The sequence below is a fragment of the Hypanus sabinus genome, chromosome 5 (genome assembly GCF_030144855.1).
Source record: "Hypanus sabinus isolate sHypSab1 chromosome 5, sHypSab1.hap1, whole genome shotgun sequence".
Classification (NCBI taxonomy): domain Eukaryota; kingdom Metazoa; phylum Chordata; class Chondrichthyes; order Myliobatiformes; family Dasyatidae; genus Hypanus; species Hypanus sabinus.
This window is the reverse complement of record NC_082710.1, coordinates 2678515-2703345: the sequence shown is the minus strand read 5'-3', so window position 1 is coordinate 2703345 and position 24831 is coordinate 2678515. Positions and strand designations below refer to the sequence as shown.

At 39.5% G+C, this 24831-nt stretch overlaps 1 protein-coding gene across 1 annotated transcript in view; it reads left to right on the top strand.

The window, feature by feature from the left end:
- The window catches only part of slf1 (SMC5-SMC6 complex localization factor 1), a 142339-nt gene that overhangs the window by 53013 nt on the left and 64495 nt on the right, over positions 1-24831 (top strand). The window contains exons 6-9 of the mRNA XM_059969320.1: positions 1653-1877; positions 2008-2079; positions 8159-8317; positions 22693-22859. Coding sequence (XP_059825303.1) covers positions 1653-1877; positions 2008-2079; positions 8159-8317; positions 22693-22859 — 623 coding nt within the window. The remainder of the gene's footprint in view (positions 1-1652; positions 1878-2007; positions 2080-8158; positions 8318-22692; positions 22860-24831) is intronic.

The following is a 24831-nucleotide window of genomic DNA, read 5'->3' as shown; positions in this document are numbered from 1 at the left end:
AACAAAACATTACTTCATTAGTAACTACGTCATATAGTAACTTAAACCAAGTAAATCAAGAGTTAACGGTGTTATGCATATATAGGTGTAAATATATAAATCCCCAAAACTACTTCAACTTAGGTGGCAAGTGATACAGTCTTACAACGGTATTTAAGAAAAGTTCAGTTCAAATGCACAGGTTAATTAATGCGAGATGTTTGTAATCCAAAGACGAATGTTGTGAGAAAGCAATTACATCAATATTCCACAGATTCCACGACAGCAATACCAAAATAACAATAACAGTAGGTTTTATCTCTAGATTTGTTCCACTCCACACATATAAAGTGCTACCGACAGTGATCTCCAACGAATATCCTTTCAACACAAGTGGTACCACACCTGAATTCAGCTACGGGACATCTCAAAGTGGTGGCCACAGGATACTCAAACAGAATCCACATATGGATTATCACCAACAGTAGTTTATCACAAAGGGGACCATCATCAAGGGGACCACCACCCAGGCAAGGGTCGACACACTGGTAGATTCCACAAGGTTACCCCAAACACACAACGTGATAGCCACTTATCCAGTTCCACGACATATAAAATAACTCCAACGGTGATTTGCCACAGGGGTGCCTGTCTTCAGTGAAATACCACACCCAGACAAGGGTAAACAAATACGTGGTATTCACAAAGTTTTCCCCTCACCAGAGAACCCACTCCTGTGGATTAACTAAGTGACAATCACACTTTTGTAGCTGAATGGAAACAAACTCACTCTCACAGGCTACTTAGAGACTCCAAACAATGATCTCTTTGTCACTAGGTTTCTTCTGTTTCAAACCTTCCTCTCCTCTCCTCCCTTCCTGCAAACTTGTTCTAGTGCACCAAACTTGTGAGAGTCATTTATCAGTACTCTGGATCAATCTCAACTCACTGCTTTTAGACTTATGAAAGTTTAAACCAGTGACTGACTCACTGGTGTCTTCCATTGACCGAATCCATCTTGACTCTTTAACTGCGTGTGTCTGTGTGTCCTTGTATATTCAAGACAAGCTTCAGAGAAACCATAACATCGATTGTCCATCAAATAACTCCACCTCTGTCTCGCTCTCACTGTCACTGTCTGGAGCAGCTCAAACAGTGTCCAAAAGTCAGTCTCATTCTTCCAGTGTTTTAAAGTGACAATTCACAGAAAAAAAGTGAACCCTAGGGGTACATAACAAGGGTGCCCGAACTTTTGCTTTGGGCCCTTTTCCTTTTTTGTTATTTTGAAAGTGTAGAAGATCGAAATAAAAAAAGTAACCTTGCTTAAAATATTAAAGAAATGTGTCATCTTTAACTTTATGCTTTTTAGAAATCAGGTCATCTTTTACTCGCTCTGCTATTCACAGTAACAGAAATTTTGACCAGGGGTTTCTAAACTTTTGCATGCCACTGTATATTTACCCAGTCTTATCTCGTATTTGGTGTGCTCATCACCTGATATCATCAGTTGGATGTAGCTGGATCAGATCCTTTTAGGCCCAGATCTTTATTATTAAATATGGTTAGAAGTAGTTATTTGTCTCTGCATCTGCAGTCTCGTTGTAATATGCTCTGAAAGCAGTAACTTGGAAACTTGAGGTGCATTATCACTAAATTCAAATTTTGATTTGCAGCCTGTTTGTTCCAAAATATCAAACCCGGACCTTGAGCTCTCATGTATGAATATTGAGGATAGTGATTACATGAAATCCAGTTCCTTCCTGAATTCAACTTTTGATGATACACAGACCTTGCAGCCAAGTTTCCAAGAAAGAAAGGATGTAAAGGTTGTCTCTTCTTCAAATAATCAGAGTGACACATTAGAGCTAAGACTTCGGATGTGCCTTAGTTCACCTGCGGTAGGTGGCAAATCTTGAAAAGAGCTTATGCAGTAACTATTAAATTCTGTTGTTAACAAAAAAAACACGTACATCACTATATGTAGGTTTTAAGTTTCATGACGTTTTTTTTCTTTGGCTTTTTTTTCAGGCAATACAAAGCAAATATGTGCCATCAGATATAGCCTGCTGTTTACATACTTCAAATGCAAGAAAACACCAGGTTTGCTGATATATAGTGTTTATACATGCTGAAATTTGTAAGCACTTGTGACTCTACTATGTTACGATATGCTGATTTTTTAAATGGTAGTACTAAGGACAGATTACTGTGATCTAGTATCTAAAACTTTAAAGTGCCACACATGGCATAAATTATACCTGGCATATTTTGTACACGACTTTTGTTGTTCCTTTGCCCACAATTCTTTATAGAATATTTCAAAGTGATTGAACATATTAGTGAAAAATCTACATGTCATAGAGTCACAGAATACTATAGCATAGAAACAAGCCCTTGGGTTCACCTGGTCCATGTTGAACCATTAACCTCCCAAGTCCCATCGACCTGTACCTGGACCATAGCCCTCCATACCCTTCCTATCCTTGTACCTGTCCAAATTTCTCTTTATGTTGAAATTGAACCCACATCTGCCTCTAGAGGTGGCAGCTCGTTTCACACAGTTATCACCCTTTTCACCCTTAACTCATGACCTCTAGTTGTAGTCTCACCTAACCTCAGTGGAAAAACCCTGTGTGCTTTTACCACTCATGATTTTGTATTCCTCTATCAAGTTTCACCCCCCCCCCCCCACCCCCAAATCTTCTCCGTTCTAGGGAATGAAGTCCTAACCTGTTCGACCTTTCCCCATAACTCTGGTCCTCAAGTCCTGGCAACATGCTAGTAAATTTTCTGCACACTCGCTCAATTTTATTTACATCTTTATTCTAGGTAGTTGACCAAAACTGTCCAAATTGGACCTCACCGACATCTTATAGAATTTCAGCATAACATCCCATGAAGGCCAATGTGCCAAAAACATTCTTTATGACTTTATGTGTTGAACTCTTGAGCTATGAGGAAGTCAGCTTGTGTTTATACTCACTAGCAGAAAAGTGAACAAAACCAGTACCCCATGGTATTACAGGAAAGATATTAGCATTGATAAAAAAAATTGGCTGACTGGCAGAAGGCAAAGAGTGGGAATAGAGGGGGTCTTGTAGGTTGCTGGTGACTAGTGAGTCAGTGTTGGGACCGCTTCTCTTTGCATTATATGTCAATGATCTGGTTGATGTAATTGATGGCTTTGTAATCAAGCCTGCGGACAATATATAAATAGGTGGAAGTGCAGGTAGAGTTGAGAGGAGAGGTGGTCTGCAGAAGGACTTAGGTTAGGAGAGTAAGGAAAGAAGTGGCAGATACACTGTAGTAAAGGGAAGTGTATGTTCATGCATTTTGGTAGAAGTAATAAAGGCGTATACTATTTTCTAAAATTCAAAAATCAACAGTACAAAGGGACTTCAGTGTCCTCGTGTCAGGTTCCCTAAAGATTAACTTGCAGGTTGAGTCTGTAGTAAGGAAGGCAAATGTCATGTTAGCATTTATTTTGAGAGGACCAGAATATGAGAGCAAGAATGTAATGCTGAGACTTTATAAGGCACTGGTCAGACTGCACTTAGAATGTGCTGAGCAGTTTAGGGCTCTTTGTGAGAAAGGATGTTCTGGCGTTGGAGAGGGTACAGAGGAGGTTCACGAGAACAATCCTGGGAATGAAAGGGTTAACATATGAGGGGTGTTCCGTCACTCTGGGTCTGTATCCCCACCCCAGCCCGACTTCCTGGCCTTCTCCCCGTAATCTTTGATGTCATGTCCAATTAAGAACCTATCAAGCTCTGCCTTAAATACACCCAATAGCTTGGCCTCCACAGCTGCCTGTGGTAATAAATTCTACAAGTTCACCACACTCTAGCTGAAGAAATTTCTCTGCATCTTTGTTTTATGTGGATACCCATCTATCCTGCACCTGTGCCCTCTTGTCCTAGATTTCCCCAGCATGGGAAACATCTTTTCCACATGTACCATGTCTAGGACTTCCAACGTTAAAAAAGTTTCATTCTTGAATCATTCTTGCGAACATCCTCTGAACACTCTCCAATGCATCTCTTCTTGGATGAGGAGCCCAACAGTGTTCCAATACTCAAGATGAGAATTCATCAGTGCCTTGTAAAGGCTCAGCATCACTCCCTGCTCTTGCATTCTACATCTTTTGAAATAAATGCTAACATTGCACTACCTACTCTACCTGCAAGTTAACCTTCAGGTTATTCTGCACAAGGACTTCCAAGATCCTTTGCATCTCAGAGTTTTGGATTTTTCTACCCATTTAGAAAATAGTCTGCACATTTATTTCTTCTACCAAAGTGTATAACCATACATTTTCCAGTATTATATTTCATTTGCTACTTTCTTGACCAATATCCTAATCTATCTAAGTTCTTCTGCAGCCTACCTGTTTCCTCAATATTACCTACCCCTCCGCCAATCTTCGTATCATCTGCAAACTTGGCAACAAAGAAATCTATTCCATCATCTAAATCATTGATATACAGCATAAAAAAAAGCAGTTCCAACACCAACCACTGCAGACCATTAGTCACTGGCAGCCAATCAGAAAAGCACCTTTTTATTCCCAGTCACTGCCTCCTACCAATCAGCCAATGCTCTAGCTGCACCAGTAACTTCCTGTAATACCATGGGCTCTTAAGCGGCCACATGTGTGGCACCTTGTTAAAGGCCTTCTGAAAGTCCAATTATACAACATCCACTGCATCCTCTTTCTCTTTCCTACTTGTAATTTCTTCAAAGAGCTCCAAACAGGTTCCTCAGGCAAGATTTTCCCTTAAGGAAACCATGCTGACTTTGACCTATCTTGTCCTGTGTCACCAAGTACTCCATAACCTCATCCCTCTTAACAATTGACTCAGAAATCTTCCCAACCACTGAGATCAAGCTAACTGGTCTATAATTTCCTTTCTGCTGCCATCTTCCTTTCTTCAAGAGTGAAGTGACATTTGCAAATTTCCAGCCTTCTGGCACCATGCAACATGCAAGAGTCCAGTGAGTTCTGAAAGATCATTACCAATGCCTCCTCTATCTCTACAGCTATCTCTTTCAGAATCCTAGGGTGCAGTTCATCTGGCCTGGGTGACTTATGTACCCTTAGCTCTTTCAGCTTTTTGAGCACCTTCTCCCTTGTAATAGTAACTGCACTCACTTCTCTTCCCTCACATCCTTCAACATCTGGCACTCTGCTAGTGTCCTCCACAGTGAAGTCTGATGCAATTCACTTGTTTAGTTTATCTGCCATCTCCTTGTCCCCATTATTATTTTTCTGGCCTCATGATCTGGCGGTCCTATATCCACTATCATCTCTTTTTTTTTTACATACTTGCAAGATCTTTTACTATCCACTATGATATTGTTTTCTATCTTGCTTCAATATTTCATCTGTTCCCTCCTAATGACTCTTTTATTTACTATCTGTAGGTTTTTTAAAGTTTCCCAAACCTGCCTTTCCACTACTTTGTTGTATGCCCTCTTTTGCTTTTGCTTTTGCTTTTGCTTTGGCTTTCCTTGTCAGTCATGGTTGTACTATTTTGCCATTGGAGTATTTCTGTGGTTTTGGAATGCATGTGTCCTACACATTCCTCATTTTTTTCCCGAAACTCCCACCATTGCTGTTCTGCTATCATCCCTGCCTGCACCTCCTTCCAATTTACTTTGGCCAACTCCTCTCTCATACCATTGTAATTTCATTTACTCCATTGAAATACTACTACATCAGACTTTACTTTCTCCCTAGCAAATTTGAAGTTGAACTTAATCATATCGTGATACTGTCTGCTAAGCACTCTATTACCTTCTATTACCTCCGGTTCATTACATAACATCCAATCCAGTATAGCTGAGCCCCTAGTTGGCTCAACAACAAACTGCTCTAAAATGCCATCTCGTAGGCATTCAACAAACTTGCTGTCTTGAGATCCATTACCAACCTGATTTTCCCAGTCAACTTTAATGTTAAAATCTCCCAAGACTATCATTATATTGCCCCTTTGAAAGTTTTGTGTTGCAGAAGATTGTGGAATGGACTACTTTTATGAGAATGTGATTCCCCTCCCATAATATGTGAGTTGCCTGTACTATAGACAATAGACAGTAGATGCAGGAGTAGGCCATTCGGCCCTTCTAGCCAGCACCGCCATTCACTGTGATCATGGCTGATCATACACAATCAGTACCCCGTTCCTGCCCTCTCCCCATATCCCTTGACTCCACTATCTATAAGAGCTCTATCTAACTCTCTCTTGAGTGCATCCAGAGACTTGGCCTCCACTGCCTTCTGGGCAGAGCATTCCACATATCTACCACTCTCTGGGTGAAAAAGTTTTTCCACATCTCTGTTCTAAATGGCCTACCCCTTATTCTTAAACTGTGGCCTCTAGTTCTGGACTCACCCATCAGCGGGAATATGCTTCCTGCCTCCAGCGTGTCCAATCCCTTAATAATTTTACACGTTTCAATCAGATCCACTCTCATCCTTCTAAATTCCAGTGTACACAAACCCAGTCGCTCCAATCTTTCAACATATGACAGTCCCGCCATTCCAGGAATTAACCTTGTGAACCTACGCTGCACTCCCTGAATAGCAAGAATGTCCTTCCTGGAATGTACTCTTTCAGTGTTGCAGATATTTAACCTGGACTGGGTTATAAGTCTAAGCTTTTGTTATTGACCAGATCACAGGCATTATAGTCCATAGACATTGACCCAGATTATCTTAATAGTTGTTCACTTCTGTCCAAACTGGGGTTGGAGCTTTGCCTACTGTCAAAGTCTGAGGACTTTCACATTTATAATTGTCAAGGAGAAGGTGAATATGATCATTAAGCAGTAACATTCTACTGAGATATGGAATAAAGTTCACCATCATGGAATTAGTGTGGTTTTTTTTGGAGGTTGAGGAGTAAATTAATATAATTTGTTTTTCTTTTTATCTTGCATCTAAACACACATGTATGCTGATGACACAGTTTTGTGTTGCAGAAAATCATGGAATGGACCTTTTTGTGTGAACATTATCCCCTCCCATGATGTCTGTTGCCTGTATTCTCCAGCTTTGCGTGTTCCATTGTACTGGAACACCATCTTCAGCATTAATCAGAAACTTGACAGTTGCCTTCATATATCCTCTTTGTTAATATTCATGACACCCCGGTTTCCTTGGGCTGCATACACCTAGGGAATACACACGCTGGTCCTGCCAAATCTGTGAGGTTGGGACAACTCTCCCAACTCAAACCCCAGTTTGCGTGAATGCTGTGTGACTTGCTGTTACAATTTGTTGCCAAGAACTAAGAACTAATGTGCTGAGATGTGTGGACTAGAGCGGGAAGGCTTTTGTTCAACCTCATCAGGGAACTTTACTATTATGGATTATTGTTAAATATGATTTACATTCCGAATTGAAATGTTAATCTCTAAAATACTACAAGGACAGGAAAGAATTTTGGCAGAAACCTCTTATACACTAAGTTAACAAATTTCAGGTCACATGCCGGTGATAATAAACCTGATTCTGATAAACCACTTATAGTTGTGGGTAATTGGATTTTTTCTGTAATAATTACCTGAATTGACAAAACATATGAAACTTTGTTTACTGGTTGATATCATCTGATAATGTACCAACTCTATACCCCAGCTGTATCTTGTATTGAATGTTTTCCAATCTTCATCTTGTTTAAGATACCAGTATTTTAATTTCAATCCTTCTGAATTAAATACTTTCTCATCTTGCAAAAAATATTCACCCTGATTTTGATTAGCTGCCATGTGTTTTGGACTGGTACTCTCCTGATTATGGGGTGTAATAATATTATGATTGCTACTTCCCAAATGTACCCCCAAAAAGTTCTCTCTTTAATCCAATTTATTATTTGAATTTGCTCCTGTTTCTTTCCTTTCTCTGTGGGCTAGAAATATATTTATCTAGACCATTTTACATTGCACATTATACGAATTTTTCCTCTTTCCATTTGTCTTAAATATTATATATTTTCTAGCCCAGTAAGATAAATGTCTTCATTATCTTTCCCCATCTTGTTTTATGATATGGCAAGTATTTATGAGTACTAGCTGTCATCCATTACTTGTAATTTCTATGTTTCAATTTCTATCTTTTGGTTTTAAGTCAAATACTTGAACTAAGTTGTTCATTTAACTTAACTTTCTCTTCCAGATTCGAGTAATGTTTCCTGGAGGTACTTCTAATAGAATAGAAGGTATTTTGGAGGGGCAGTTCTACATGGAAGCATTAAAGGAAATGGGCTTCCATTTGTCATCCAAGTTTTTTCCACCAGCACCTCTTATGCAATCCTTCTTGCAATTGATTCTGGATGTGAGTTAAAGATTCAATGTTAGAAGTTAACTTCAAGTCTTGCCATTTTTTATTGGCAGTGGGAAAGACTAATTACCAGTTTTTCTAATTACAGGTATGTGGGTGTTACCAAGATGTGGCAATCATAAGCTACCTACAGTCTACTTTAAATTAAAAGGATGGGGCCCAAGGTTATGCTGTCCCAGCAATAGATTAATAACTACTTCCTCACATTTTAAGCTAAAATACATCTTCCAGCAAGTGCTGTACCTAGTTCACAAACTAGTCTGCTGCATTGTTCACTAATGATTTTGTCTCATTTCTGATGTGGAACGAGCTTCCAGTAGAAGTGGTAGAGGCAGGTTCGGTATTGTCATTTAGAGTAAAATTGGATAGGTATATGGACAGGAAAGGAATGGAGGGTTATGGGCTGAGTGCGGGCCAGTGGGACTAGGTGAGAGTAAGCGTTCGGCATGGACTAGAAGGGCCGAGATGGCCTGTTTCCGTGCTGTAGTTGTTATATGGTTATATGTTGAACAGGAAAAATGCCTCCTCCCTCTTAAAACAGAAATAATGAGACCTGAAAAAATAAGTGAGGTATCTACAGTATATCAATTAATAACCACATTTATATTGCAAAACACCCCATCCCAGAATTTAATTTTACAAATATGAAATTTTATTCCTTCCAAGAGAGAAAATATGCAACTTTTTAACTTCATTCTTTTCCTTCAATCCTTAATGTACATCATGATGAGTCATCTTCCTGTAATTTGCTACTTTACTTTGTCATATTTGTAACAAATGCACTATAAGTGAAACCGTCATTCAAGCAGAACCTCAATGACTGGATACTTTAAGAAATTGTACAAGAAGAGAATACAGGTTCCCCCCACTATTCGAAGGTAGAGTGTTCCTATGAAATGGTTCATAAGCCGGAATGTGGTAAGGTGAAGAAGCAATTACCATTTATTTATAGGGGAAAAAATTGTGAGTGTTCCCAGACCCAAAAAAATAACCTACCAAATCATGCCAAATAACACATAAAACCTAAAATAACAGTAACATCTGGTAAAAGCAGGAATGATCTGATAAATACACAGCCTATATAATGTAGGAATACTTTTCTGCAATTATTGCAGCACTGTCCACCGCAGCGAAAATCTCACGCAAGCGCTCTTGGCAGCACGCGCGGCAGAAACACTTTTTCCAGTAACCTTTAAGCTATGAAGCTACCAAATAACACAAAAATACACAGCCTATGTAAAGTAGAAATAACGTGCGTCCTGTGTAGTTTCACTTACCGGAATTGATAAGAGAGGGAGCACACTGATGATGGTGTGTTAGGCTGAGTCGTAGGAGGTTGGGGTGGTGGGAGGTAGAGGAGACTGCTGTGTCATCTCATCATCATCTCTTTCCATCAGAGCAGGCAGGCCACCTTCTTCTATGTCTGCCTGCCTCGATGTCGAAGGTTGAGTTTCGTCGTTTGCTGTGGCTGATGTGGAAGGCTTGCAAAATTACAGTATGCTTGACTGCTTAGCCTCGCACGTTTTTCTATCATACACTTCATTGTAAGCACTCAAACCATCCTGCAAATATGCTCTAAACCTACGTACCCTTTCAAAATTAAAGTCATACTTTTCTGCGATCATTGCAGCATTGTCAATCGCATCGAAAATCTCACGTAATTGCTTCCCGTTTAGTTCCTGGAAGTCTTCACTTTCTGGCCGTTAGCTACTGCATTTGGCTTCAATTGTTATACTTTCCTCTTCATCAGCTCGTCATCTCTCAGTTCTTGGTCATGGGATGCCAAAACCTCTTCAACATCATCTTCGTCAACTTCCACAAACCCTTAGCCAAACTCATTAGTAAACACAGAGTACACTGTTGAGCCAAACTCACTATATCCTTACTTTGTTCACCACGATCGAAACACTTAATTATGTCTAGTTTTACGTTAAGTGTAACACCCTTGCGCGCTCTTTTAGGCTTTTCCAATACCTTAGAACTCATCTTGCTAACAGATGCACAAAATAAATCGACATAAAGCACAGGTGCTCACAGGCATGTGTTTAAGCAATGCCAGCTAGAATGCAGTTCCGGGGGAGGAGTTTGGCTGCTTGGCGCGCGCTGCCTTTTTTCGTAATAGTGAAAACATCTTCTGTTAGCAAAAAACAGGTTACTAATGTAGGTCTTCCCTAACAGCGAGTTGACGTAAAGCAAACATTCGAAAAACGGGGGACCCCTGTAACAAAAGTTGTTAACAAATTGGTACAAATTTCAGATCATTGTTCATCCCTATCAACTTGATGCAAATTGCATGTTGTTATTGCACTTGATTCTTATATTGTTTCCACTTGCCTGCTCCAATTGTACATTTTCTGCTCCTCAAAATCAGGAAATAATGATGACATCATAAGTAATGTTCGTCATCAGGTAGTCATCATAAAATATTTTTTTAAATTCTGGAGCTCTGTTGGTTTACTGTACACTGTGCACTGTCCTCCAACCAAAATCACAGAAGTAATGGTTACAGTTAAACTCTGATAATCCATCATCCTCCATTTTCAAAGGAGCAACTATTATGTTTCCAACAATGATTCATTGATTTTGGAGATCTTCTCAGTGTTCTTGGGAAAAGGTAAAGCAACAACACAGCCACAGAATAGAGTAGTGTCCTTTTAGAATGGAGATGAGGAGGAATTTCTTCAGCCAGAGGGTGGTGAATGTGTGGAATTCTTTGCCGCAAGCAACAGTGGAGATATGTCTTTATGTATATTTAAGGCAGAGGTTGATAGATTCTAGGTTGGTCAGTGCATAAATGGAAACAGAAAAGGCAGGTGATTGGGGTTAAGTGACCTAATTCTGCTCCTATACCTTGTGGTCTTATGGACCCTGATCATTTGCTCAAAAGCAAAAATAATGCTGTTCTGAAGTGGCAACTTTTCATTAAAACAACTGTTCAAATGTTTGAAACTGTTGAAAAATAGCCGTCTCAATCTTCTGCACTTACTAAGATTCTAGAGGCAACCCAGTGTTGCTTTTGGCCTCTATGAGGAGGAGTCCAGCAGGAGATTTTCTATTGTCATGCTTACTTGCTATGCAAGTATAAATTATTTTGTTGCATTTAGACGACTTTAAAGTTTTGGGTGGATTTTTTTTTTGTTTTAATGTTGGAATTTTTACCACCTTGCATGTAGGCATGCCAGCAAGACCAACATTTAATTAATTTAATTTAACAACACAGTGAGAAGTAGGCCCTTTGGACCTTTCGAGCCACAGCACTCCATCAACCCTCAACCTCAATTTAACCCTAAGCTAATCACAAGACAATTTACAATGACTAATTAACCTTCTAATTGGTACATCTTTGGACTGTGGGAGGAAACCGCAGCACCTGGAGAAAACTCATGCTTTCCACAGTATGTTGCCGGAATTGAACTCTGATCTCTGGAGTGCCTGATCTGTATAGCGTTACATTAACAGCGAAGCTACCATGCTGCCCGTTTATTGCACTAAGGTCCTTTTAAAAGTGATGATGAGCCACATTCAGTCCTGCAGTTTTTGTGGAGGTACTCCAATGATATTGGTTATTGGTTAGGAGTATTCTAGATTTAGAGATATGGCTATTCGTTCTTTATTGGGTCTAAGTTGGGAAGGTGTCTGAATTGGATAGAAGTAGTAATTTGAAGATTTTCCCTGCAACCGTTTCTCAATCCTCTTTGGAAGAGGTTGTGAATCTGTAAGCTATTGTTAGGTAGTCTGGGCAAGTAATTTACACAAAATGCTGGAGGAACTCAACAGGCCAAGCAACATCTATGGGAAAAAAGTACAGTCAATGTTTTGGGCTGAGACCCTTCGGCAAGACTGGAGATAAAAAGATGAGTAGATTTAAAAGGTAGGTGAGGGGAGAGAAACACAAGGTGATAGTTGAAACTGGGAGGGGGAGTGATGAAGTAAAGAGCTGGGAAGTTGATTGGTGAAAGAGGTACAGGGTTGGAAAAGGGGGAGTTCAATAGGAGAAAACAGAAGACCATGGAAGAAAGAAAAGGAGAGGGGAGGAGCACCAGAGGGTGGCGATGGGCGGGCAAGGAAATAAGGAGAGAGAGGGAAAAGGGATTGGGGAATGGTAAAAGTTGGGGTGGCCATTATTGGAAGTTCGAAAAATCGGTGATCATGCCATCACCAATATACAGGAGGCCACACCAGTATCACTGGACATAGTATTTGACACCAACAGATTCATAGGAAGAATTGTTTGGGCCCCTGAATGGTAGTGAGGGAAGAGGTGTAGGGCAGCTGTAGCACTTGTTCCACTTGCAAGGATAGGTGCCAAGAGGGAGATCAGTGAGGCTAGATGAATGGACAAGGGAGGCACGTGTGGATCGATCCCTGCAGAAAGTAGGGTTGGGGGGGGTGGGAGGAAAATATGCTTGGCGGTAGTCCACATAGCTGTGAGAGTCCGTGGGTATATTATAGACATCATTTAGATAAGCTATATCAGTGAGACCCGGTGTAGATTGGGAGACCGTTTCGTCAAGCACCTGCACTCCATCCACCAGAAGAAGCAGAATCTCTTAGAGGCAACCCACTTTAATTCCATTTCTCGTTCCCATTCCAATACATCACGATGAGGCCACACTCAGGTTGGAGGAACAGCACCTTATATTCTGTCTGGGTAGCCTCCAACATCATGGCACGAATATCGATTTCTTGAACTTCCAGTAATGGACTCCTCCCCTTTCACCATTTCCCATCCCCTTTTCCTTCTCTCAGCTTATCTCCTTTCCTGCTCATTGCCTCACTCTGGTGCTCCTCCCACCTTTTCTTTCTTCCATGGCCTTCTGTTCACTCCTTTTGGACTCCCTCTTCTTCAGCCCTGTATCTCTTTCACCAAACAATTACCCAGCTCTACTTCATCCCTTCCCCTCCTGGTTTCACCTATCACCTTGTATTTCTCTCTCCCCTCCACCACCTTTTAAATCTATTCATCTTTTTTTCTCCAGTCCTGCTGAAGGATCTCAGCTTGAAATGTTGGTTGAACTTTTTTCGATAGATGCTGCAAATAACATTGAATGTTATTTGCTACTTACCTGCCTTACCTAGATGTTCCTAGCTTTTGCTTCATGCAGGTATGAGCTGTTTCATTTGCCACAATGTGATCTACAATCAAAAGGTAATAATCCCATTTCCAACTTTATGATGAGAACATGGATATTGAAAACTTCCAACAGCCATTTGTGTATTTGTTATGTTGCCTGCATTATTGAAGTATTTCCACCCCACCCCCGGATGCCCTTAATCTTCAATTTTACTCTATCTCTTGATATCTTGCTGTGTCAATTGCTGCCTTAATGTTGAGGTCAGACTCCACCTGTTATCTGTGCTTCTGGAGCAAGAATGTAATATAAGAATGCAACCAATGACATCTTCTATCACTTTGACAATTTTGTGATGCTTAGTGAAATTAAATTTATCTTGTATTTTGTGGTCAGTAGATATCTGGACAGTGTTAGGCAGATCTACTTTTGTAATGGCTTGGAGCTGGATAATTTCTGAAGCACAAGACTTCTTTTTTTACAGCCAGGATATTGTCTGATACCATAACTTTTGGTGTATGCAGTTCTTGGTATCATATAATTGAATTGCAATAGCAGTACCTGAGATGTATCATTCACTCAGCACTTCTGACTGAATGTGGTTGGAATTGTTTTAACCTTGTTTAAATGCGGGCCTTATCAACACTGAGACAATGGATTTACTTAGAGTAGATGAGAGGAGAAATGATAGAGGTATACCCGATATTAAGAGGAATAGATAGAGTGGACAGCCAGTGCCTCTTCCCAGGGCACCACTGCTCTATACAAGAGGACATGGCTTTAAGCTAAGGGGTGGGAAATTCAAGGGGAATATTAGAGGAAGATTTTTTACTCAGTGAGTGGTTGGTGCGTGGAAAGCACTGCCTGAGTCAGTGGTGGAGGCAGATACACTAGTGAAATTTAAGAGACTACTAGACAGGTATATGGAGGAATTTAAGGTGGGGGGTTATATGGGAGGCAGGGTTTAAGGGTCGGCACGACACTGTGGGCCGAAGGGCCTGTACTGTGCTGTACTATTCTATGTTCTAAATCTCCACTGATCCCTTTCTATGGTTTCCACAGCAGAATGCAGTTGAACTGGTGCTGATTGTCTTCAACTCCTAGTATAGTCTTGATGTACCAGGTCTTTTTGATAGTAGTAATGGAAATTCCACATAATTGAATGAAAGTAATGATTTAACTAACTGTCAGAGTATTTGACAGAGTGGGACATCAAGAGTTAAAACTGAAGTTTCAGTGCATCTAAGGAAAGATACTTCAATAAGTTGGGGCAAAGCTTGGTAATTTTATTCAGAAGTTCCCAATCTTCTCATTGAGCTTTCTCATCAGCTGGGTGTTGTTGGGTAGGAAGCTTCCCAGGTACGTGCTGTAGATGAGATGAGGCTTCAGCTGCAGGAGGGGGATGAAAATCCTTTAAGATACAGAGCGACTTTTTTTTTCTACGAAAGGAAAAGCATTTTGTGTTAGTTATTGACATGTGTCTGGGACTTTGTGTAATACTGTTTTTGGGAATGCACACAAAATGCTGGTGGAACGCAGCAGGCCAGGCAGCATCTATAGGAAGAAGTACAGTAAATGTTTCAAGCCGAGACCCTTCGTCAGGACTAACTGAAAGAAGAGATAGTAAGAGATTTGAGAGTGGGAAGGGGAGGAGGAAATCTGAAATGATAGGAGAAGACAGGAGGTGGAGGGATTAAGCTAAGAGCTGGAAAGTTGATTGGCAAAAGGGATACACAGCTGGAGAAGGGAAAGGATCATGGGATGGGAGGCCTAGGGAGAAAGAAAGGGGGAGGGGAGCATCGGAGGGAGATGGAGAGCAGGCAAGGAGTGATTGTGAGAGGGACAGAGAGAAAAGAAGAAAAAAGGAAAATAAATAAATAAAAAGAAAAAATAAATAAGTGATGGGGTAAGAAGGGGAGGAGGGGCATTAATGGAAGTTAGAGAAATCAATGTTCATGCCATCAAGTTAGAGGCTACCTAGACAGAACATATGGTGTTGTTCCACCAACCTGAGTGTGGCTTCATCTTGACAGTAGAGGAGGCCATGGATGGACCTGTCTACTTCCAGTCTTTTGGAGTAATTGATAGTGCATCAATGTTCCAAGCCTATACAGGTATCTGTCCCCCACTTTTCCTTTGCTTCATCAACAGCTGCATTGGCGCTGCTTTCTGCATGCATGCTGAGCTCTTTGACTTCATTAACTTTGCCTCCAACTTTCACCCTGCCCTCAAATTTACTTGGTCCATTTCCGACACCTCCCTCCCCTTTCTTGATCTTTCTGTCTCTATCTCTGGGGACTGCTTATCTACTGATATCTACTATTAGCCTACGGACTCTCACAGCTACCTGGACTATTCCTCTTCCCACCCTGTCTCTTGCAAAAATGCCATCCCCTTCTTGCAATTCCTCTGTCTCCACTGCATCTGCTCTCAGGATCAGGCTTTTCATTCTAGGACGAAGGAGATGTCCCCCTTTTTCAAAGAAAGGGGCTTCCCTTCCTCCACCATCAACTCTGCTCTCAAATGCATCTCTCCCGTTTCACGCACATCTGCTCTCACCCCATCCATCCGCCACCCCACTCGGGATAGGGTTCCCCTTGTCCTCACCTACCACCCCACCAGCCTTTGGGTCCAACATATAATTCTCCGTAACTTCCGCCACCTCCAACAGGATCCCACCACCAAGCACATCTTTCCCTCCCCACCCTTTCTGCTTTCCGCAGGGATCGCTCCCTACGTGACTCCCTTGTTCATTTGTTCCCCCCCCCCCCCCCATTCCTTCCCACCCACTGATCTCCCTTCCAGCACTTATCCTTGTAAGCAGAACAAGTGCTACACCTGCCCTGACACTTCCTCCCTCACCACCATTCAGGGTCCCAGACAGTCCTTCCAGGTGAGACAACACTTCACCTGTGAGTCGGATAGTGTGATATACTGCGTCCGGTGCTCCCGTGCGGCCTTCTGTATATTGGTGAGACCCAATGCAGACTGGGAGACCGTTTCGCTGAGCACCTACGCTCTGTCCGCCAGAGAAAGCAGGATCTCCCACACATTTTAATTCCATGTCCCATTCCCATTCTGATATGTCTATCCATGGCCTCCTCTACTGTCAAGATGAAGCACACTCAGGTTGGAGGAACAACATCTGATATTCCATGTAGGTAGCCTCCAACCTGATAGCATGAACATATTGATTTCTCTAACTTCCGTTAATGCCCACCTCCCCTTGTTATCCCATTATTTATTTATTTATCTATCTATCGATCTATTTATTATTCTCCCTTCTTCCCCCCCCCTTTCTTTTCTTTCTCTTTTTTTCTCTCTGTCCCTCTCAGAATCACTCCTTGCCTGCTCTCCCTCTGGTGCTCCCCTCCACCTTTCTTTCTCTAGGTCTCCCATCCCATGATCCTCTCCCTTCTCCAGCCGTGTTTCCCTTTAGCCAATCAACTTACCAGCTCTTAGCTTCACTCCACCCCTTCCGGTCTTCTATCATTTTCGATCTCCCCCTTCCCTTTCCACTCTCAATTCTCTTACTATCTCTTCTTTCAGTTAGTCCTGACGAAGGGTCATGGCAGGAAACGTCAACAGTGCTTCTTCCTATAGATGCTGCCTGGCCTGCTGTGTTCCACCAACATTTTATGTGTGTTGCTTGAATTTCCGGCATCTGCAGATCTCCTCAGGTTACTGTTCCTGGGTGTGAGATTATATTGATAATCTGGTGAACAATCTGTCAAGCTTTTATTTATTATCCTCCCATTGCTCACAAATATTCCTCTTACACTTTTATGTTAAAGGATGAAGTCAAATATGAATAAGTTTTTTGTCTCTAACAAGAAAAATCTGCAGATGTTAGAAATCTCCAGCACTCGTTGTTTGAGCATGTATAGACTTTTTTCTTGTCATTATTCCCTAAACAATACAGTATAACAACTATTTACATAGCATTTACATTGTATTAGGTATTATAAGTAATCTAGAAATGACTTGAAAGTACAGGCAGTCCCTGGGTTATGAATGAGTTCCATTCCTGAGTCTGTCTTTAAGTCGGATTTGAAGTCGGAACAGGTACATCCGGTATTATTTAGCATTAGTCAAACGTTTTTCTTAGTATATAGTACATATTTTACCTTTCTATGCATATAAAACACCTAAGAAACATACATGTTTCAATAATTAAACCACTGTGTTGCTTAGTAATAATTGTAGCTTTCATCGGGGCAGGGCCTTTCACATGCTCCATTAAAATGGTTCCGATCGTTGACCAACTGTAGCCTAACGCTTTTCCAATGACCGATGATGTTTCGCCTCTTTCTGATCACTTTATTACTTCCACCTTGTTTTCAATCGTGATCGTGATTATTCTGGTGAACAGAAACACTGTGGATTCAGAGCTGCACCACCAGGTCCTAATGTCCACCGTACTGAGCATGTTAAATAGTCCGGGGTTCCGCTGGGTCCTGAAGAAAACGGCTCTGAGACAGGTTAAATAAGGGACTTGAGCATCCACGTTTTTTTGGTATCTGCGGGGGGGTCTCGGAAGCAATCCCCCGCGGATAAGGAGGGCCGACTATACTGTATAAATTATACTAAATAAGAGTTATTATTAATATTATTTTAATTTTTTCTTCTATATTATGTATTGCATTGAACTGCTGCTACGAAGTTCACAAATTTCACATCACATACCCTTGATAATAACCTTATTCTGATTCTGTTCCATGTAGCCAGCAAAAAGACAATCATAGCTGGGACCCATGCAAGTTCCCATGGCTTCAGCTTTTGTTTGAAGAAAGTGGGAGGAGTCAAAGGAGAAATTATTAAGAGTGAGGACAAGCTCCATGAGAAGAAGGAGAGTGTTGGTGGAGGGGAACTGGCTGGGACTGGTGTCCAGAAAGAAATGGAGAGCTTTAAAGCCTTCCTGTTGGGGGATAGAGGGGTATAGGAACTGGATATCCATAGTGAAAATAAGATAATGGAGGCTATAGAACTTGAAATCATTGAAAAGATCCAGAGTGTGTGAAGTGTCATGGATATAGGTAGGAAGGGGCTGAACTAGGGGGAACACTCAGTTTGGAGGAACCACATCTTGTATTCTGTCTGGTTAGCTTCCAACCTGATGGCATGAACATCGATATCTCGAACTTCCCCACCCCTCTCCTTCACCAGTCCCCATCCCCTTTTGTCTTTCTCACCTCATCTCCCTTCCTGTCCATCACCTCCCTCTGGTGCTCTTCCCCTCTTTTCTTTCTTACATGGCTTTCTGTCCTCTCCTATTAAGATTTCCCCTTCTCCAGCCCTGTATCTCTTTCACCAATTAACTTTCCAGTTCTTTACTTCACCCCTTCCCCTACCAGTTTCATGTATTAACTTGTGTTTCTCCCTCCCCTCCTCCCCCCAACCTTTTAACTCTATTGCTCATCTTTTTTCTCTCCAGTCATACTGAAGGGTCTCGGCCCAAAATGTTGACTGTACTCTTTTCCATGGATGCTGCCTGGTCTGTTGAGTTCCTCCAGCATTTCCTGTGAACAGCTTTTGTCTATTGGAGTTGTTTGACTTGGAGATGATTCAAAACCATTTCCTGATTCCCATCATCAAAAAAGACGAATATGATGTGATTAAATTCCTATACTTGTACTAAAAATTGCTTAGTTATTTTATTTTCCCTTGTTTATTTCAATTCTTTAATGACTGTATATAGTCCTCTTCAATGTTTAATCCAGTAGTCTGTATCTTAATGTTTGCCACATTCTGATTGAGTATTTTTACTGTACTCATTGACTTGCCTTGCCTTCTGGTTCACCAATACCATTTTTTCCCCTAAATATTTATTTATTTATTAAATTTTTAGTAAATTACAAAGAATAAATGTAATGAAAAATTAGTAAAAATAAAGAAAAATAATATTAATCCTCCCCCCTCCCCTTAACCCTCCCCCCCCCCTTAACCCTTATCTAAAGAAAGAAAGAAAGAAGAAAAAGATTGCCTGGATATCGGAGGATCCCCACATGCTCCATGGAACTCAAAATAATTTTAATATTTATTTTTACTTTCCCCAATTACTTTATAATTTTATCTTCAAAGGACCTATATATTTAATCCCATCTTTTGTAGGTATGGGAGCCAAATTTTCAAAAATATATCACATTCATTTCTTAGATTATATGTAATTTTTTCAAGTGGAATACAACTATATATTTCATTATTCCAACGATCCATAGTTAAATATAAATCAGATTTCCAAGTAACTGCGATAACTTTTTTAACTACTGCCAATACAATTTTTATAAATTTTTTCTGATACTTATTCAATTTAAGTTTCGGTATTGTCCCTTCAATATCTCCTAATAAAAATAATATTGGACTATGTGGGAGTTGTACTCCAGTAATTTGTTCCAATAAAAGTCTTGATTTATCCAAAATGGTTGAATTTTAAAACAAGACCAAGTAGAATGTAAAAAAGTACCAATTTCTTGATTACATCGAAAACATTGGTCAGACATTTTTGAATTTAATCTATTTATTTTCTGTGGTGTTATATATAATTGATGTAAAAAATTATATTGTATAATCTAAGTCGAACATTTATTGTATTTATCATACTATCAGAACATAATCTTGACCAACTTTTTCCATCAATTTTAACATTCAAATCAGATTCCAATTTTTGTCTTGATTTATGAATTCCAGATTCAATTGTCTGTTTTTGAATCAAATTGTACATACAGGATGTAAATTTTTTAATTTTTCCTTTTTGAATTAATATTTCTATTTCACTAGGTTTTGGCACCAACATTGTTTGACCCAGCTTTTCTCGTAAATAAGCCTTTAATTGAAAATAACTGAAAAGAGTGTTGTTTGATATTTTATATATTTTTTTAATTGATCAAACGACATCAATATACCTCCCTCAAAACAATCACCTATATATTTAATCCCCTTTTGGAACCAATTATGTAAAAGTTTATTATCCATTGTAAAAGGAATAAGCCTATTTTGAATTAAAGTTCTTTTTGCTAATAAAGATTTCTTTATCTCATCCACATTTCCCTCATTCCATAAATCAATTCAAGTGTCTTAATATAGGAGATTCTTTTTTTTCCCATATCCCATTTATGTATAAAATCTTCTGGTATGTTTTCTCCTATCTTATCTAATTCTATTCTAATCCATGCCGGTTTTTTCTTCATCAAAAAAAAGATGCAATAAATCTAAGTTGATTTGCTTTATAATAATTCTTAAAATTTGGAAGTTGTAACCCTCCTAAATCAAATTTACATGTCAATTTTTCCAGTGATATTCTTGACATCTTTCCAAAGAAATTTCCTTACATATTTATTCAGTTCTTGAAAAAACTTCTGAGATAATTGTATTGGTAAAGTTTGGATAAATATTGCAATCTAGGAAATATATTCATTTTTACAGCATTAACTCTACCTATTAATGTTATTGGTAACATCATCCATTTATCAAGATCCTCTTTTATTTTTTTTAATAATGGCAAATAATTTTGTTTATATAAATTTTTTACATCATTATCAACTCTAATACCTAAATATTTTATCCCATTTATTGACCATCGAAATTGAGTTACTAATTGACATTGATTATAATTTCCTTTGGTAAGGGGTAAAATTTCACTTTTATCCCAATTTACTTTATACCCTGATACTTTCCCATATTCTTCCAATCTAAAAGATAATCTTTGCAAAGATTGCAATGGGTTTGTTAAATAAATCAAAACATCATCAGCAAATAAATTAATCTTGTATTCTTCTTGATTAACTCTAAAGCCCCCAATGTCTGAATCTGTTCTAATTAATTCAGCTAATGGTTCTATTGCCAGTACAAATAAAGCAGGTGATAATGGGCAGCCTTGACTAGTTGACCTGGTTAAGCAAAATGGTGTTGAAATCTGACCATTTATAACTACTTTAGCTTGAGGATTAGTATTTAAGGTTTTAATCCATTGTATAAAAGATTTTCCTAACTCATATTTTTCCAATACCTTGAATAAAAAATCCCATTCCAATATATCAAATGCTTTTTCTGCATCCAAAGCAACTGCCACACTCATTTCCTCTCTTTTTTGTGCCAAATGAATTATACTAAGTAAACAGGTTATATTATCCATTGATTGTCTGTTTTTAATAAAACCTGTTTGATCCATATGTATTAATTTTGGTAAATATTTAGATACTCTAGTAGATAAAATTTTTGCTATTATTTTATAATCTGTATTCAATAAAGAAATGGGTCATATGATGGTTTTAAAGGATCTCTATCTTTTTTTGGCAATACAGTTATGATCGCTGTTAAAAAAGATTGTGGGAGTTTATGCATTCTTTCCACTTGATATATTAATTCCATAAAAGGAGGAATTAATAAATCTTTAAATTTTTTATAAAATTCAGGAGGAAAACCATCTTCTCCTGGGGATTTATTACTCTGAAGTGATCCTAAAGCTTCTTCAACCTCTTTTAATGTAAAGGGCATATCTAATCCTTTCTGTTCTTCCAAATTTGGTTTTGGAAGGGTTATTTGTGATAAAAATTTATCTATCTTAGCAATCTTATTTTGTGATTCTGATTGATGTAATTCAGTATAAAGTTTTTTAAAAGTTTCATTAATTTCTAAAGGTTTATAAGTAACCTTATTTACACTTGTTCTAATTGCATTTATTGTTTATTTTTGTTTATTGTTAATTAATTCTTATCCTTTTTTCACATCTTTTCCTGGCCATGTGTATGCTGTAACCTCTTGCAATCAATTGGAATATCTAGGATGTTCCTTGTTTATTGTCACTGATGAGGACAACAAAATTACAGTGCTGCTCCATTCGGTGCAAAACAGCATTCAGGCAATTCAAATACTAAAAACGCAGTGACTACATTTAAAATAACATTTAAGTTATTGGAGAGATTGAAGCCACTGGGACTATGTGTGCTGGCATATTTTAAACCTTCTATTCATTGACTGTATTCTTCAGCAGTCTAGGCCAGTGGCTCTGAATTCCATTTCTAAGTCCCTGGCAATAATCTACCCCCTTGCTTGTCATCAGTGTAAATACCTTTAACAAAGTGCCCTTTTGTTTTGACTGTTGGAGCTAAGAAAATATTGGTGTATGTAAGTAAATTTTTATTCAAATACTTTTGTAATGTAATTTCACTATGTATCAGTGTGTATTTTTTTATTATTTCCTTTAACGTTTCTTGCTAAGACCTGAGATTGAGAAAGATAAGTTGTATTTCAATGGTACATTTTGTTGAATTCACTAATGCTAATCTGTTTTCATTGCAGGGTAATGTAGGACTGAGTTACTTGCATGGGTTCATCAGCATTATGCAAACTCTAATTCTTAATCATCCACCCTGGCAACATTCTTCCATAGTGACTTACTATATGGAGATTCTGCAGTGTTCCATTTGTAAGAAAGGAAGTTCATTTCTTTTTGATTCATTAGCAAGGTAAGAAAATTGTAAATGTTAAATTCCTCTGTATTTACAACTGATTAGGATTGAATTATCACCACTTGCATGAGATTAAAACTTAGACTTTTAATAAAAGTCTTACTCAGAGAGGTTAGAGAGACTGGGCTTGTACACGCTGGAATTAAGGAGATTGAGAGGGGATCTGATTGCAACATATAAGATTATTAAGGGATTGGACAAGATAGAGGCAGGAAATATGTTCCAGGTGCTGGGAGAGTCCAGTACCAGAGGGCATGGTTTGAGAATAAGGGGTAGGTCATTTCGGACAGAGTTAAGGAAAAACTTCTTCTCCCAGAGAGTTGTGGGGATCTGGAATGCACTGCCTCGGAAGGTAGTGGAGGCCAGTTCTCTGGATTCTTTCAAGAAGGAGCCAGATAGGTATCTTATGGATAGGGAAATTAAGGGATATGGGGTCAAGGCAGGAACCAGGTATTCATAGTAGATGATCAGCCATGATCTCAGAATGGCAGTGCAGGCTCGAAGGGCCGAATGGTCTACTTCAGCACCTATTGTCTATAATAAGCACTGACTGAGTGGAATTTTATCTTGTGACGTGCCTTTGCTTGAATTGAGAGATTGAACAAAAATTGCTGGAAGCTGCACCAACTACTACTAATGGCATACCTTAGTACAACTGCTAACATACTTGCAGTTAACTGTCCTATGGAATTATCAAAATGGTAAATGTTATTGGAAAATTTTCAGCTCATTTTGAAACTAAAAGTACCTTTAATATTCATACAGGACAGAAGTTGGCTAAACAAAACGAATTGCATCCTTCCTCGTACTGGCAGTCGAAAATAAAATTTTACATTCATTCCTTGCATTTAAACATTCTGAATAGGGGAGAGAATTACTTTTTGAAATGCAGCAGAGTCTGGTTCATTAGGCCAGCCATTTATTTGGGACAACTCTTAAAGAACAAAATCTAATCGAGAAAATAGCCAGGATTCCCGTCATTTGTTTGGGACACTTATATTGCTTAATTGGGACAGGAGCCTATTGCCGAACAGTGTCTAACTAGTGTCAGTTATGTGTACTTGTGTAGCACTTTGACACTGCACTCTACTTAGTATGAATAGTTTTAAACTAGAGCAGTTGTGAGTGTTCAGTTTAAAAAAGCAGGGATTTTTGTCACTGATAGTTGGTGAGAAATGACTAGTAAGACAATTCTGAACAAACACAAGGGAATCTGCAGAAGATGGAAATTCAAACAACAAGCACAAAATGCTGGTGGAACACAGCAGGCCAGGCAGCATCTATAAGGAGAAGCACTGTTGACATTTCGGACCGAGACCCTTCGTCGGGACTAACTGAAAGGAAAGATAGTAAGAGATTTGAAAGTAGTGGGGGGAGGGGGAAATACGAAATGATAGGAGAAGACTGGAGGGGGTGGGATGAAGCTAAGAGCTGGAAAGGAGATTGGAGAAAGTGATACAGAGCTGGAGAAGGGAAAGGATCATGGGACGAGAGGCCTCAGGAGAAAGAAAGGTGGGGGGGGGGAGCACCAGAGGGAGAGGGAGAAGGAGAACAGGCAAACAACTAAATATGTAAGGGAAAGGGTAAGAAGGGGAGGAGGGGCATTAACAGAAGTTAGAGAAGTCAATGTTCATGCCATCAGGTTGGAGGCTACCCAGCCGGTATATAAGGTGTTGTTCCTCCAACCTGAGTTTGGATTCATTTTGACAGTAGAGGAGGCCATGGATAGACATATCAGAATGGGAATGGGACGTGGAATTAAAATGTGTGGCCACTGGGAGATCCTGCTTTCTCTGGCGGACCGAGCATAGGTGTTCAGCGAAACGGTCTCCCAGTCTGCGTCGGGTCTCACCAATATATAAAAGGCCACGCCGGGAGCACCAGACGCAGTATAACACACCAGCTGACTCACAGGTGAAGTGTCGCCTTACCTGGAAGGACTGTCTGGGGCCCTGAATGTTGGTGAGGG